At 43.1% G+C, this 17379-nt stretch overlaps 1 protein-coding gene across 2 annotated transcripts in view; it reads left to right on the plus strand.

Moving 5' to 3' along the window:
• Positions 1-17379, plus strand: part of nrp1a (neuropilin 1a) — a 79239-nt gene that overhangs the window by 39056 nt on the left and 22804 nt on the right. For both annotated transcript variants that reach the window (XM_042510845.1, XM_042510846.1), the window contains exons 6-7: positions 1211-1366; positions 4788-4954. In XM_042510845.1, the coding sequence (XP_042366779.1) occupies positions 1211-1366; positions 4788-4954 (323 nt within the window). The remainder of the gene's footprint in view (positions 1-1210; positions 1367-4787; positions 4955-17379) is intronic.

The following is a 17379-nucleotide window of genomic DNA, read 5'->3' on the forward strand; positions in this document are numbered from 1 at the left end:
AACAGTGTGTCGGCTTTTGCCAGGTGGCTCCTGTGGTGCCTGCTGGATCGATAGTGCATTAGCGCAGAAGGCTGGGGGCCTGCTAGGCGTTGGGGTGTGCAGAGACGGGAGATGCCTGTGCGAATGCAGGCTTGCATGAAGCACTGGGGTAATCACGCCTCCCTATCCCCTCCACCTCCAAGAACACACCTCGCCGGACAGGTGCTGCGCAAGAATGACCTCCACTCCCTCGCCCCTCTTCCCCAGAGGAACGGCAGGAAGCAGACTTCATAGCGAGGCTCTTTAAAATTTCATAGCGCTGGGGAGTCATGCAGATAATCCGGGAGATGGCATTTTTATGTTCAGCATAGGCCTTAGTGGATTTAAAAGCGCACATAGATTCTCACGTGCGCACACCAAAATTAATCAGAGCCATCACGCCCCTACCCCGCATGTCCGAGGGGTCTGGCCTTTGCCTTTCATGTGTGTTGAAAGTGGCATGTTTTGGATGACAGGAGGCCACAGGGAGGCAGAACTGTCACTCACCGTTGATCACAGCATTACTAATCGCAGATAAGCTGCGGGTACCTGCGCGCCAACGGGAACGCACATCCACAACTGTGCATGGATCATAGCACACATCAGAGGGCCAGGTCACTGTGCTCTCCTGCTCTCTCCCCTTGTTCCTCATCGCTCTTTTTCACATGTTTCTCCACCACTCCATCTCCCCCTAACGTTCCTATGCCCTCCACCTCCAGTTCCCCCTGCTCCCTCATTCCTCTCAGAGTGCTCAATGGAACATGTCCCTCTTGCACTTTTATTACTCTCTCTCTGTCTTTTAATGCTCCTCCATTGTTTGTACCCAGTCTCCTTTGCAAAACTCACTCGGCCACGGCTGTGTCCGTCTCAAGTCTAAAAAAAATCCACCCGAATTTACAGCCAGCAAATAGACAGAGACCGTGAGACATGCCCACACCACAAGTCACTCGCTTGCTTTGCTTTTTTGTTTCCGACAGGCAAGCAGGAATGTTCTTTTCTCAAGCCTTTTTATGGCGTTGGGTAAAATGCAGCCAGTGTCATACCTCACTGACACACGAGTTTTCACACCTCCACGGGGGGAAGGGCTTTAAACCTTTGTGTGACATGGCTGTGGCAGACAAACAAATATTGAGTTAACCCAAGTCTAACCTGAGTAACAATGCTTTTCTCCTCTTTCTTTATCTCTCTCCAGTCGGTCCTTATGTTGGGAGGTACTGTGGGCAGAACACTCCAGGCAGGATCATCTCCTACACGGGCATCCTGGCACTGACAATCAACACTGACAGCGCCATCGCAAAGGAAGGCTTTTCAGCCAACTTCACTGTCATCGAAAGGACTGTTCCAGAGGGTGAGCTGGCGTAAAATCACTGACAGTCCAATTTGTTCTCATCCCAAATCATCACATGTTGCCTCTTTGCAGTAGACTTTCTACATATTATGCTCTATGTATCCCATTGCGTCTGCTTTTTAAGTTCAGGTTGCAGCTATCGTGATGTCAGAACAAACACATGGCGGGATTACGCTGAACGTGGTTATGTTCAGGCAACAAAAGCACATGACAACCACTTCTGCATGAAAGTCTGGGTTTTGTCTGATCCATTCAACACCCCTCCCACCTACCCTATAGACACCCTTGTGGTCCTTATATGATGTAATCGACAGCACTTCAACCTGATGCCAAGCTGCCGTGTATCATGCACACGCAACCGACTTTGTCTAGCTGCATTCTCAGCTGACGCCATCCAGCAGTGCACCATGCAGTTGTAAAAGGTGGCTTTTGCTGTGGAGCGCTTACACTGAAAACACTGACAAAGTGGAAGAATTTCATAATTTTGGAATGAGAACAGACTGGACAATCCCACAGATAGGGATGTAAGTGAGGAAGTCAAAAAAATCTGTATATTGAGGTAGAAATAAAAAGAGAAGACGGAGAGAAAAGATGTTCAGTGGAAGAAAGTCTGGATTGGATGAAGTGAAACTGGGTAGTGCAAAAGAATTAGAGGGCAATAAAGTAACCCCTAGTGGAGGATTACTAAGAGTAAGAAGCAGATGTTGTCTGCAACTGAAACCACACGTGGTCCTATTATGACAAATTCCCACACGTTTAACAGAGCTTCAGAGTTATTAAATAAACACCTCCCGCTTCTTTATTTGGGTAATGTGTTACAGCATACAAGTCGGCCTCCCGTGGTTTACAAGACCCACGTTTATACACTGTGAGTCCAGACGGCTTCCAAAAGGCAGCTTCCCCACCAGTAACCACCCCGGACACACACCCATAGGGCTTTTACACGCAGCATCGTCATCGCAGGGCTCGACCCCGTGACCCCATTTTGCAAAACGCTGCAGCTAAACATTTCATTAAGGAAGACGAGCACTGGTAGGAGTCATAAATCTGTCCAAAGGCGAGACCACCCCAAACACACACAGCCGGTCTTTGAATAGCAATGGAGATGGATGACATTCAGCAAATCTACTAATCGTCTCCAAAAAAGGATTTCGTCTTGCCCAGAGGGGAGACAGGCGCTGAGTACACACACTCACACACACACAACAAACGACCCCGCCTCACAGTAACGAGCACAGCGCTGACTGCTGATGTCATTTCTCCTCAGTTTACGCCGAGTTACTTGAGATGCTTTAATCACACATCCAAGATCAGATTACGCAAATCAACTTTTCACTTTCAACATTAAGAGGCATGGTGAAATATCTGACCCGCGATCAGTAAATACCTTCATGTACATGTGTTGCTAGGTCTTACATCACCAACCAAGACAAGATAGAGGGTAAAAAAAAATCTCCAAACTTAGTCTGCACTCTTCCAGACTTGTACCGCTTGAATCATTTATAATCCCCTTATGCATAATACACGGTGGATTTTCTCGCCTCCGCATGGCGAGGGGAAGGGTACACTCGAACTGAAAGCTGCTGATGAGAGGTGATAAGGTGATGAAAGGAGGCCTTGTCTTTTTGTTCTAACCCCGTTTCTCTCCTCTCCGCTCACCCTCCAACCAGCCTCGCTATCTCCTCGGCTATCAGCCCTGCTTTGGTCGGTAACCCACATGATCTGATAGCAACCTCAGCGGCAAACAAACGCCTCGTTGTGTTTTTGTTGATCATGATCCAGTTATCTCCATGATGTGGGTTAGGGTACAAAAGTTTGACAAGTACAGGCAGTCTTCTCAAAGAGCGCCGACAGTGAGGATGGAGAGGTGCGAGACGGTGTTCTCAGCGTCACGCTGACACTCCGACACACTGATGAGGGCGAGCGCGCACATATGCAACTGACACTGTAAAGCACAAACGCACATGCTGACCCAGTGACTGAGGTGTGTTAGCTGTGTGGCAGATGGGTAGACCATCTGTGTTAGCTCATAGGCAGCAGCCACATAGCACTTCCACGCTGCTCCTTGTCCTGTGCCCTCTGAGTGTGTGTGTCCATGCACACACAAGCTCATGACTACATAAATCACATATGAATGTGAGTATTGATAACATGTTTTATTAAATTCAGTTATTTGGTAAATAATTATTTCATGGGCTAAAGATCTACACCGATTTTACATTATATCCTTCGGACGTTTGCCAGTTTGGCCTTGAAGTTGGCATTAAATTTAATTCTAGGTGGTGTTAAAAAGGTCTTAAAAGTCTTGAATTTAACTTTTAGAAACCTGGGGGTACCACTTTCGGGTCAAAGCCCAGCATAGGGACTATGGAGCATGTGTAGAACGCCTAGGCCAGTTCATGTCCGGTTGAGGTGTCTACATGAAAGAGTAAAATCGACCCCCAACCTCATTATCTAGGGATGTTATTCCAATTTTGAGAAATTCAATTTAGTACAATTTCAGTCGGACTAACATGTTTATAAGCATTTTAGAAGTCCAGTTTTAGTTGGACAGTCACAATAATTTGACTTTTTTGTAACATTGTGTTAACACACTGACTGTCGGGGTGCCTTATGACCAACTTCGCCATCACACGAAAAAGCAAGTAAACAATGAGAAGAATTATGGTCTCCATGAATGTGTGAAAGTGTGCCTTTACATGCCTCTGTGTTGTTGTGGTGACGTTATACGACTCCAGCCCAGATCAAAAGGTCACGTTGTTCGTTCCGACCGTTGCCGCAGCTCTGTCCACAGCGGTGTCAGCATGTCTGACCCACAGGGGGTTAGAAAGGTCGATCCCAAGCTGCCTGAGCTGACTCTTTAGTCGCGGATGCCTCAAAACGGCTGCCCCATGTCAACACAAACAAAGGAAACCACCTCCTACCATGAGCGTTTGGACCATTGAGTGTGATATACGGCTTCAAAGTACAGATACTAAACACACCTAAACTCCCCCAAGAGACCAGCTTAGGGAAAATAGTCCCGTTGTGCAAAAAAAGATAAACTGCCCACAGAGAGGTGATGGAAAAAGATCCAGTCAGTGGAAGAAACAACTGCAGTGAAAGCCACTTTAATGCCTAATACTGGCTTAATCTTAGCCCACGCTGAATGTTTTATGAAGACATTTTTACGTCTTAACACAAAACACTTCCATCCAGCTTCCATTAGAAACTAAAGAGGGAGAAACAGAAAGGACTTACTGAGGCGTTGCTGATGTGTCGTTCTTTTCCGGCCAGCAGCGCTGAGTGCCTGTCGCGTGGTGTCCTCCTCCCCAGAGACGAGCTCTGATTCCGGGGACGCTGAAAGCACACGCCGGGTACACTATCTCAATGCTCGGGATTCAACTTAACATCTTTTACTCTCTTTTTTCATTCTTGTCAGACTTTGACTGTAGCGACCCTTTGGGGATGGAGTCAGGAGAGATAACATCGGACCAAATCATGGCGTCATCCCAGTACAACCCCAGCTGGTCCCCAGAGCGCTCCAGACTCAACTACTACGAAAATGCATGGACGCCAGCAGAGGACTCAAACAAAGAGTGGATACAGGTACCACATTATTTCTCATATAACACAATATGGTTTTTAGGAGAGTCATTAGATTCAAATATCACAGGAAATTTCATCAAAGGTAGTTTAAATTACAGAGGAGAGCTGGAGAATATCTGAAAAGTAAACCATTGTAGTATGGAGCAATTTGCCAAGTCCCTGCTGCAGTGTGTTTTTGGAGGTGAGTCACAGTCTGAGGGTGTATGCAGCATTAGAAGTGACTACTGCCTGCTTGAACACAGTAGGAGTGTTCCGCGTTTGTCCTTCAGTCTCTGGAGGTGTGGCGTCTCCATAACACTCTGACGAGACCCAACAATTTCGATGATGAATGTCAGCCGTCCTGATGGACCTCCGGGGTGGTTGAGTCCACGCCTCACAAAAATTGCCTGTGTCCACTCTCTCTGTCACTGTCTACCTATCCGTCTGTGTCTTTTCTCTGCCTCTGTCTTCCTGTCCTACCTGATAACTTCCCCTTTCTTTGATAACAGTGGCTGCCCCCAGGGATGCTGGGATTTAGTCCAGGCATCCTGCCCAGCCTCACACGCACTCACATGCACTCACACGCACTCACACGCATACACACACATACACACACACACACACACACACACACACACACACACACACACACAGTCATACACACATACACACATTCACATACCTGTACTTGTATCTTTGTGAGGACTGTTATTGAAAAAATGCATTCCTTAGCCCAGTGATACTCAACTTATGAGGACCAAATCTGGTGCAAGCCCCCCCCCCCCCCCAACATTTTCTATTCCACAATAAATATGAAGTTATTCACACTGGGAATTGTTTTTGCTTTCAAGGTGATAAAGTGCACAAAGCAGCATCAAAGTTAAGCTTGTTTATCGAAAAAAAAAAGGGTCATTGGAGGACCCCTTACCCCCCTTAACAGAAATCCAAGCTAAGCCCTGAATGTCCTAAAATCCTCAAAACATCCTAAAATCCTCAAAATGTTCTTAAATCTGAGAAATCTTCCAAAATCTTAGAAATGTCCTAAAATCCTAGAAATGTGCTAAAATCTTAGACACATGTATGGGGCTGCTGCAACTGGCCCCTGGCTTCCTATCATTGTGCAAAAGTGGCCCCTAAAAAAAGCAAGTTGAGTACCTCCACCCCCCAGTTTTTTATTACTTTTTACAGACAAAAGAAAATCTAAACAACTGAAAAACTTTTTAACCGGTGTGCCCATGGCCTCATAGCATCCTCCCAGAATGCTGCAATTTTAACTTTACGTAACCTTAAACATCACAGCTAAATGCCAAACCCTAACTCAAGTTTCGATCCTCAAACAGGCCTTTGAAGAAGTGAGGACCAACCAAAATGTCTTCACATTCCAAAATGTCCTCACTCTTTTGGTTAAAAAACATTGTCCTCACGAGTACGCACACACACACTGAAACACACAAACCGGCACTGTCATATTTTTCTGTCTGTCGGCTTATCTGCACGCAGCGATCATCACCCGCCGAGGGAACTTTATGTGGAAAGATTAAGGGTTTAGTTCTTCCATCCGCAGACGGGGATAAGTCACATATCCCATGTCCACTCACTGCACAAACCCCCCTGTGACACAACCGCACTACCTGGATGCATCTGGAGTATGTTTGATTTATTAACAGAAAGCCTCCAGGCCTTGTAAATGCCGTGACTGTTTTTCTTTTTCTACAGTTTTTTTTCTAAAGTGTTTTACCTCATTGCTGAAAAGTTTGGCCCCCACATAGTCCTCAGGGGATGAATAATAGAGCTGACCCAAAGCCAAATATTTGCTATGGGAGGGCCATAAGCAAGCTTTTCCTTTATTATTGCAATGAAAATATTGTCCTGAGGGCCCCTGTTGCTCCTTCAGACTAATTTAATCAGTGTTTAAACATGTATGTGTGCAGGCTTGAGTGCATTCTCCCATGCTTGTGTGTGTGTGTGTGTGTGTGTGTGTGTGTGTGTGTTTGCGTTCTTGGCTTTGTGTGTGAGAGGTTGGGGGGATGTGTATAGCTGGGCACATATTGTCCTGCAGAGGCACTCAGCGTGCATCTGAGTGGATCAGGAAGAAACATGGCCTCCGTAACCACTTCCTCTAGCAGTTGGACAGTCTGTCGTATTAAAGCATTTTTCTCTCTGAAAGGAAAGGCCATTGTTCTTAGTCAGATATGTGTATTAAGGGTAACAGTGTGGACTTGAAGGCTTCTCAAGCCCAGTTTGCCTTTTTGTCAGCGGAAATTACAAGTGATCACAATGATTTGTTGCCACTCTGGACCGTCTCTGCTATACTATTGATCATATTGAGGATTCGATTTGGCAGTAAAAATCTGGAGTTTGAAGGGGATGTGCTCTAATGGGCATGCTGATTTCCCAATACTAATTAGATCAAAACACTGAATGGGGCTCCTCTAATTTCTAATTTCAAACGCAGCCAAAGAGCCAAGTCTGTGGTTGCCACATAATTTATGTTTTCGGAGGAGTGCGATGCACTTGTGCTGAGCACTCTGAGCCGGAGCCCAATTATCACAAGTGGTATTAAAAGAGTGAAATTCCTCATTCCTCTTTCATTAAGCCTGTCCATGGTGCCGCAACAAGCTCGGGCCCCCTCGCGGCACGTACAAATCATCTCAGTGCGCCGTCAGATGCATGGTAATCAATTCATTATTTATTTCATTATCATTCCCCGACTGCAGTTTTGAGGCAGACAGTTTTTATTATTCATGACAGGCGGCCTTTTGATTCCTGGGCATTTTCCTTCGCTCTGCTTTCCTTCTTCTTTTTTTTTTTTGCTGAACATAATCCAGATTTGTCATCCATTTTAATGCTGCCTCATTCTAATGCATGGAGAGGAGGAGGGCAAGATGCTAGAGTCTGTGTGCTCTTCTCTGGGTAATTAGATTGGTGTGGTGTGGTTCAGCATTGAGTGCCGGGTTAGCCAGGCCATTAATCAGCCCCTTTGGTGTACTCAGAGATGGACAGATGTCCTTTGAGGGGGGTTTTGCGGCTTGAGGTGGGAGTAAAGAAAGAGGCAATAATCCTTCAAAACAGTCTTTCGTTTCATTTTTTCCCCTCGCTCCTTTCAGATCTGCGCCTTTTCACTCCTCTTTTCTGCTCGTTCCGCATGAAAATTCAGGTCTGCAGATCTCCATCAAGGTAGAGGGAGATTTCTGCATATTATCCGCCCGTGTGAGCCATGACTGTCTTTGAAGCTTAAGAGGATGAACAGCGGGGTCTCTGCAGCAGGTTGCAGCAAAAAAATTAAATGAGGGTACACCCCCAGACTACCCAGCTTATTGCCTGATCCTTGCTTTATGAACTGGCTTCGCAAAGAAACACCTGAACGTCATATAACACTGCATCGGTGCAACACATATGTCTCTGAGGGGAAGGTATATGATTTTGGTGCGTCACGGCCTGAAAGCTGACGGTTCCTTGGGGGCCATGACAGGCGAAATTGCGAAGAAGCTGACTTAGTGCGGAACAGTTTTGTCGAATTTGTCAGTGAATGGACCTGATGGCCAGGGAGAGTCACCACAGCATCTGAATGATGCAATAAAGCCAAAGACTGGATCTCTGTCAGGCAGCTGCCATTGATCGCATAAACACACACACACACACACACACACATGAATAATTTACTCTGTCTTGGAGAGAACCCAACTGTCAATACCTGAAAGCCTCTTTATTGAGCATCTCATAATGGCAATGTACAGTACATGTTATCTCATACACAAGAGTAGGGTTTTTATCCTTATGAGCTTGAGTTGATTTTGCTCCCCATATATATAATTTAGCTGCAGTGGCTCCTCCCATTATGTTTTTGCCAGGATGCATTATTTACTTCATTATTTTATTTATGTGTTTATCAGCCTCTCTATGACTGATAGGCTAAATTGTTTAAAGGTTCTGTATTTGACATTCAGAGCATTAATATATCTGCAAACCACTATTTGCCATGTAAAGATATAGTGGAGTAAAAACATCCTGAGCAGTGAATGAAGTCACATGACCTCTGTGTGTCATGATAAGGAGATCCAGCCCATTGTGCATGTTAGTGGATGTATGAATAGGTGTAAAATTTGACATTTCCCAGTGCATTTATTTCCCCAATAGAAAAAATAGGAGAGGACTTTTACTTTGACAAAATTAAGACATTTACATCATAAATTGAAGGAGAAAATAACACAAATTTGTACATAGAAAATCACCAGAATCTGGGAAATGAACACCCTGAAACCTGGATCGTTATCACTTTTCTTGTGATGTGTTGTAATGCCTTTTACAAGGTATTTATCCCTTGAAACCTCAGCAAATTGGTTTGATTTCCTTTGAAAGCATGAGGGAAAAGGCAGTGAGCAACTTGGCAAGAAATGGTCCGCAAATTGCAAGAAATAAGTAAAAGGCAAAAAGAAAATGACCTGATTTTTTTTTTTTTTTTTTTTAAAAAGAGGAAACTTCAGAAAACTATAATTATTATAACCATATATTTAAAATTATGTTTAGAAAAAAATATACATTTATCTTTTATTTTTATTTTAGGGGGTCATTTTCTTGTTTGTTTTTGTTTTATAACTTTTTTGCTTATTTTTATAAGCATAATTTTCTTGTTACTTTTTTAAAACTTTTTTTTAACTAATTTCCTCCTGATTGTTAAGCTGTGTCTTGTTCAGTTGCTCATTGCTTCTCACCTATCTTTTTGAAAAAAGTCTTACCAAGTTGCTCAGGTTTTAAAGGGTTCAATGTCAAAATTTTCTGGCAGAGGCCACCACATCCCCACTCCACGTGCGTCCTTCCCAATACTGATACAAATTGTGCATCCTTGTGTTGTACCTTACTGGCTAGCTCATCAATGTCACTCTGCACTTTGCATTTTGCACTGCTTTTATGCTAATTACAGCAAATATCGAGATGGCGTCATTGCAAAATCATATTGCCAACTCTTCAGTTCCACCACCAGCTTAGCCACTATGTTGAAAGCTGTGTGCAGACAACTTGTACAGTCTGAGTTTTGCATAGAGCCCCTTTAATTATAAAGTGCAGAGTAAATAGTAAGTTTCTTTACTTTTGAGAAATGCTTACTAAACACGAAAAGATTATCTGTGTTTTATACAAAATGCTCCTTTATTTTATCTCCTGCACGTGATGCTAATCTCAGGGTAAAGGTTGTCACAAGTTTACAACGGGAGTTTAAAACATTTAAGGAAGTTGGGAGAGAACATGAAACATGGAAATATGGACCACTTAGCAAAGATAACAGGTTGAGTTCCACCGTCTGACCACTAATTGCACACTTCCTTGATGAAAAGACCGCTCCATCATTTCCGCAGCCCGGAGTGAAGAGGCTAACGTCAGACGCTAAACTAGCGCGCTCTGCCATATCCTGCTTCTCCTCCTCATCCGAATGTGCTTCCAATTACCCACGGTCAACGAGTTGCAGAAATGCCCCTCCATTGCCATTGTCTCTCTCTTCACTTCTGTCCCCGTTCCAGGGCTTACCGCCGCGCCGAGTGATGAGTAATTAGAATATGGACTGATAATTAACAGCAGCTTCTCAGCTGATGAAGTCTAGAGCAGAGGAGCGGAGGCTGGCATGTGCGGCTGCCGGTGAGATCATCATCGTGTCGTACAAATGGAAACAATGGACGCCGTCTGTGCCTCGCTGCTCCCGGGCCTCGCTCTCAATTGGAAAATCAATGACGAGATAAACCCGCACTCGAGTGGAGTAGCCCAAAAGTAGGACCAGAAATCGAAACATGAGGGATGGCATGATGTAATGAAATGAAACGGTGCTGCATAAGCACACCAAGAGAGAAAAAAGCTCAGCTGTAATCAGTGTCATTTTCAGCGTCTGCACCGGAGACAAAAAAAGCTTTCGAGCTGTCGAGTCAATCGTCGTCATTGAACGGTCATCTGCAGCTGTATATCCTGGGATTGGATCATCGAGCGGCTTCCAGACATGACATACCTTCAGGTCGCCCTCTTTTCCTTCCTGATCACTGTTTCTTAGTTTCATAATCATGACTCAGAGCGTTAGTCATGTGTGTGTTGTAAGGATGGGAATGACCCTGGAGTTAGAGTCTTAAAGATGAATCAGGAGGAAGGAAATCTTTAAACCTCACTGTTGGATTCTTCCTCTAACAGCTGGGCAGTTTAATCAGCTTAATCATGCACCAGCACATATCCGAGCCAACTTCTCACACAACAAACCAGACAATCTCTTATTTTATTACCGCTGTCGTTCGACCTATACATCCCTCTTTGTCAAGAAAACAGACGTTCGGTGCAGGCGGAGGACATACATAATTTACCGCTACCAAAGAGGTGTCCAGGGCTAAAAATAAACTGTGATTGTGTCAGGTGGGTATTGTGATAAATGGGGGGGTCGTGAGTGGAGCTCATAGGTCCTGCAGCATTTGAGTAATACAATTTTCATGAAAGGGAGAATTAATTACACTTTCAGGTAATGGAGCTATTCCAGAGAAGCTTCCGCTACCCAAGTCCTGCAGGTGAAATTAGGGAACAGATTGCTGAAAGCTGGTGCAGTAATGCTGCATCTGGGGCTAGAAAGCGGGGCTAAGTAGCTGCACTGTAAAATCTGACGAGTTGATCATGCTTAAAATATTATTGGAAATCAATTGCCTTGAAAAAGGAAAGTACCCCTTTGCTGCCTTGTTCTAAGTTCCTCCAAAGCCAGATTTGTCTAGAGGCATGCAGCCTGTCCTCGCCTTCACCACCTTGTTGGCAAGGAAACTTATACTTCTTAAGTGGAAGCATGTTCAACCTCCTACTCATAAGAGGTGGTTAAAGGACATTTTACTGTCCATTAGACTGGAGAAACTTAGATTTCCACTTGAAGGTTCTTTGTTCTTTTGAAAAAATACATCTCCTAAATTATGTTGATTCTTTGAGCCACATTATTTATTTTTTTCCATTTATTTTCTCCATTCTTTGCTTTTTTTTTAAAGTAATTTTTTATCCAGGAGTGTAGGCGAAGGGTAAGCTGAGAAAACATGAAAAAAAAAGAAAAATCCTTGTCTGCTTGGTTGCTGTGATTATATGCCTTTCATTGTTGGTAAGTGTTTCCAACTTCAGCAAACCAAGTTAGTCTGACTTAACTTGATCGTAATAACACAGATTTTGCCAGTGATGAAGTTTGGAGATCTGCGAGTTCTGTTTTGTTAACATGTTTAAGAAAATACAAATATTATTGTCTGGTTTGTTTCCAGCAGAGATATACAGCACAGTAAACTTGATTTACTAAAGTTGCTTAAACTTAAAAAGAAGTAAACATAAATGAAGACTGATAGTTATATTTACTTAAAAAGGCAATGGGTTTCCTCAATTTTTTAAAAGTAAAATCAACTTTTACAATGTGCATGCATTCAGAAAAATGTTTCTCTCATTATTATACAAAGGACATTATAATCAGATTTTGCGTGCAGAAAAAACAGGGACTCGAGGCTGTGCATGTACTTGTTGGCCCCAGAATGATTCCAGGCTATCTTTCTTCTAACTATACCATCCTCTGAGATCCATAAAGCATTTCCAGAGGTTGTTTCCAGGACGCGAGCCTCTGTCTATGTCTACCAGCTGCTCTTTGACTTTGGAACACATCGGAGCGCTCCCTCCTTTCTCACCCTCGGCATTTCTCTTGTTGTTGTTTTTGGTGAGGGAAAACGAATAAACTCATTCCCCAGAGGCCTCGGTTATTCAGTCAGTGGCCCACACACAAACACACACACACAGTTGGGAAGCTATTTTTTCCCCCTTTCTGTCAGAGGCAAGCGGAGAAATGGATTTAAAAGAAAGTATTTGGTAAACTTCTCCCCGAGTACGGATTGCTGCATGCAACTTCTTGGCAACTCAATTATAAGCCAATCAAGCAGCGAGAGATAAAGCTTTTGAGCCCTTTGCCGTTTCTCTAACGCCCTCTCCTCCTCCCCCATCCTCATAAACCGCATGTCTCCCCACTGCACCCACACAACAAGGACTAGCTAGCCTCAAATACATATCATGTGGCCTTGCTGCACAGCTGAGTCATACAGCAAACAGAGACAATACACTGAGTAACAGATAGACCTAATGATTACGCCCACAGCTGCCACTGCTGCTCAAGGATAATGGGAAAATTGTCTCTTGAAACTTGTACAAACACACAAAAATACACTGTCATTCCCTGTCATTTGTTCTCACACACCTACACGCACACACACACATATATACAGTATATACAGTGTATATATATATATATATACATGCCTCAATCAATGTGGATTTCAGTGTGTTGATCTAATTGCATGCACACCAGGCTTTAACTGGCTGATATTACAAGCCCGAGCACGACTAATTCTTTTTCTGCCTCTCTGGTTTCATTAGCCTGCGAAACGACTGGAGCCGTGTACAGTGGCTGTTGTGAGGCAAGGGGCTTTGAGTCATCAGTTTGCCTCACAACAGGAAGGTAGAGAACACCCCCAAAAACACACGAGTCAAACATTTTTGGATTACGCTGGAGCAGGAAAAACTCCAGGGAGACAAGGACACATCGTAGTCCTGCAGTTGCTTTATGGAAAGATTCGGGGAAGTCTGGGTGATTTCTTACCCCGCCTGGCATGTTTATGACTCAGTGTTTGTGTGTGTGTGTGTGTGTGTCCCTACAGATATGAGTTACGGCGCGGCAGCAGAATGTATGGTGTCGTTTGTCTATAGGTGGGCTTTGGTCCAAATACGCACTCTCATAGGAGAAATAACAATAAGGTGAATGAGTAACAGACAGCAGCTTGGTTCTGTTTACATCAGCAGAGTCCCAAAATGCAGCACATCCTCACAGATGCTAGATTAGGAGTCATAATTCACACCTTTGGGTGCAGTGATTACATCACCTGTTGGCTTGATTTCTTTCAAAAATATGGAAAGACGGCAATTAGCAATTCAAGAAGAAATGACTCAAAATAGCACAAATTATTTTTAAAAAGGGTACAAGAAAATTACCTAAAAAACAGCAAAAAAGGTAAAGTAAAAAATATATAAAATTAACTAAAATTAGAAAAAAACTAAATGAAAAAAAATCAGAAAGAAGTGCTTAAGAAACAATAATAACTCTTTTACATAATTTTAATGCATAATCATGATGATTATGAATATAGTTGAATGGACATTTTCCCCCTAGCTTTTTTTTTTTTAATTAGACTTATTTATTGCAGTCTGGGACACATTTCTTGCTAAGTTGCGTCATGCCTTTTCCTCCATGTTTTCAGAGGAAATCAGATAATTGTTCATGGCACAAAGATTTAAATAAGTGTAAATGGCATCTGAAACCAGTAAAAGACATTTTGATTCAGGTTTCAAAGGGTTAACCCAAAGCAAATTGGCTTGATGTCTTTCCTACACTTCTTTAACTTCTTTCTGTGGAAAGAAGTTACAGGTAAAGTTCCAAGAAAATTACCTGAAATTTAGCAAAAATAAATAAAATTTTTAAAAAAGGAAAAAAAGAAAAAAATACATAAATATATACACAAAATAGTTATCAATTGTTGTTATGAATATTGTTTTATGGACAGTTTTGCCCATGTTAAAAATATTATTAACTTAATTTCTCTTTTTCTCTTTTTTTTTTTTAAAACTCTTGGTCTTGCCAAGTTGCTCATTTCTGTTTTGGCCAATTTTTAAAAGAAATCAAACCTGTGTGCTCAGGCTTCCATGCTTTAAATGCATATGTAAGCTGTCTGAATGCAGCGCAAGAAAAGCAATGTCGTCTCAGATTTCAAAGGGTTAAGCGTGATTCAGCCTTTCGGGGTTTGTTGACAGCGAGGTTTATCATCTGAGAGTTTGCCCACGATCCAACACTTGCGGATTTCTAGATATTGGTTTATGTATATAGGTCAGCTTGTGCTGTCGGCCGTTCTGGGCTAAAAGGAGTCCCACTAGTAATGATTATCTGGGCCTGTTTGTTTTCACTGTGGTCTCTGTGGTGTGGGATGGACCGTGCTTCAATATCCAAGCGTCCTGGCAGCAAGTTGGCTCTCCCTGACCCGTGTAACCCCCGCTCTGTTAGCGCAGCGTCAGCCTCGTTCCTCCGCTTCTAACAAGCAGCCATTAATAAATCATGGCTTGCTCATTACCCCGGCCCTGTTATCAACCCGTGTCTGTGAAATTGATCTAGTCTGCGCGCTTCTTCACTGGAGACCCCATGCTTCTGTCCTTCACATCTTGCAAGGCATCACTGTCAGTGGCCTGTTTCCCCTTTCAACCTTCACTCTTCTCTCTTCTCTTTCCTTTCCCCTTGCAGTCTTTCATCACTTTTCCCCTCGTCACAGCTTCCCCTGGTGCCAATTTTGATCTCAAGTGGGATTTAAATTGGGCTTTTGTGCCAAAAACTTAAAAGTTACAATAATTACGTTCACCCCAGCATCTCTATTGAGCCACAAATGATGACAACATGTTCGCCACACCCATCAAACAGCAGAGAGGCCCTCAAAAATGACTTCCCTTTAACACTTTATTACCTAATTCAACATCGGTTTTCTTGTGCTGCGCTCAGATGCTTCTCACAACCTAATTAACCCTTTGAAACATTAAAAAATTGGTTTTATTTCTCTCAAAATCACAGGAAATAAAGGCAATGGCAACAAATGCCTCACAGATTGCAAGAAATTTGTATAAGTTTACAACGAAAATGACCTTAAAATTAGGGAAATGTCCAGAAAACTATATTCATAATCATTATAATTTTATATTAAAAATTGTTTTACAGAAAAAAATACACATATATTTTCCTTTTTAATTTTCTGCACTTTTTTTCCGGGTCATTTTCTTTTTTCTTTTTTCCCCCCTTTTTTCTTTGCTTTTATTCACGTAATTTTCTTGTAACTTTTTAAATAATTTCTTGCAGTTTTTTGAGCCATATATAGTTTAGTTGCTCATCGCCTTCTCCCTATGTTTTTGAAAGAAATGAAACCAATTTGCTCAGGTTGAAAAGGGTTACATAAAAAACTCTAATTTACCAAAAAAAAAAAAAAAAAACTCTCCAGTTGGCCCAGAATATTGCTGTAAGTCATACATCATCCCTCTTCAAACCAGCCATATTTCAGCACGCTCAGGTTTTGAGCTTGTTTGAGTCGGAGCACCCATGAGTGTTCCCAATTAGCCCCACCACTCATTTCATTCCCAGAGGCTCTTCTTCTCCATTACACCTAATGAGATCTTTTTCAGAGAAAAAAAAAATCCCAATGCCAAGTCTTATTAGACCTTTTTTTAGCCTTTTCAGGAAGCCACATTGCTATTGGTCCAGAATGAAAATGTTGGCCATATGAACACAGATGTTAAAGCCCGGGCGAATATACGCCGGCACAGGCCGCACTGCTATGCTTTCCTCATCTCGCACTGGCACATATGGCCGTTTACCCGTCAGAGAGGAATTCAGCTCCTCCTGCGTTATTAAATGGGAACCGTCTGAAGCTGAAGGGATTTGATTTTGTCTCTATTTGTGGACCCAAAAGAAATCTGGGACTTACTGTATAAGCCCCCTGAGCTTGTAGACAGGAACAAAAGTATTCCGTCTCTGTATGTGACTGTCTCTTTTGTTAGTCTCCATCCATCCAAATCCTTTGAGTAGCCAAGAGAGAGTGAGAGAATAGCATGGTGGAACCTCATTTATTGCTCCCATCTGTTTATGTCTTTTTACTCCTGGAACTGAATTTGAGGAGCAGGAATGACCGTCGCTCTGTGGCATGCAGATGTTCCTTTTCCTGCTCTTTGCTCCGAGTCATTAAGTGTGGTGCAGTACCGTATATAAGGTTGGCAGACAAAGCTGGCTGGCTCTAACGGACTGTATGGTTTTAGCATGCCAGAGCTCTGCGGAGATTTTTGGTGGCAGATCACCCTGGCTTTCATTTTCTAAAATATGCATGCACTTCTGTGTCTGTCTGCTCGCTCTCACATCAAGGATTTTTTTTTCACACCCCCTCACGTACCGAAGATCTCCTCGGTAATCGACTCAAGACTCTGGTCGCCATTCCATCTTATGTCAAACATCAAAGGCCTCGTCTGTCGTCGCGATCTGGAAACCTGTTCCACCGACGCCCCGGCTTCCTGCATCACTCCCGTGTTTTCGAGGCACGCAACACCATTACTCCTCATTAACGTCAGCTCAGCCTGTCAGAGACAGTGTTAATGCTTGTTAGAATTAATCTTGCTGCTTCACACACTGAGGAGTTAGCAGTCCTTTGAAAGCCTTTCGGTTTCACACTACACCCGCTTTTCTTTCCTTCTGTTATGGATGAAGGGGTGGTACGCCAGGGTTAACCAGCCTCAGCAGAGGTCAAAGTCAGAGGATTTGTTATCACTGCTGGCTGAAAAATTCCTTGTGAGCTCACAATAGCTGACCTCACCTCCGGGCTCATAGTTAGACCTTTATAGTCCCATTA

Source organism: Plectropomus leopardus, chromosome 21, assembly GCF_008729295.1.
Source record: "Plectropomus leopardus isolate mb chromosome 21, YSFRI_Pleo_2.0, whole genome shotgun sequence".
NCBI lineage: Eukaryota > Metazoa > Chordata > Actinopteri > Perciformes > Serranidae > Plectropomus > Plectropomus leopardus.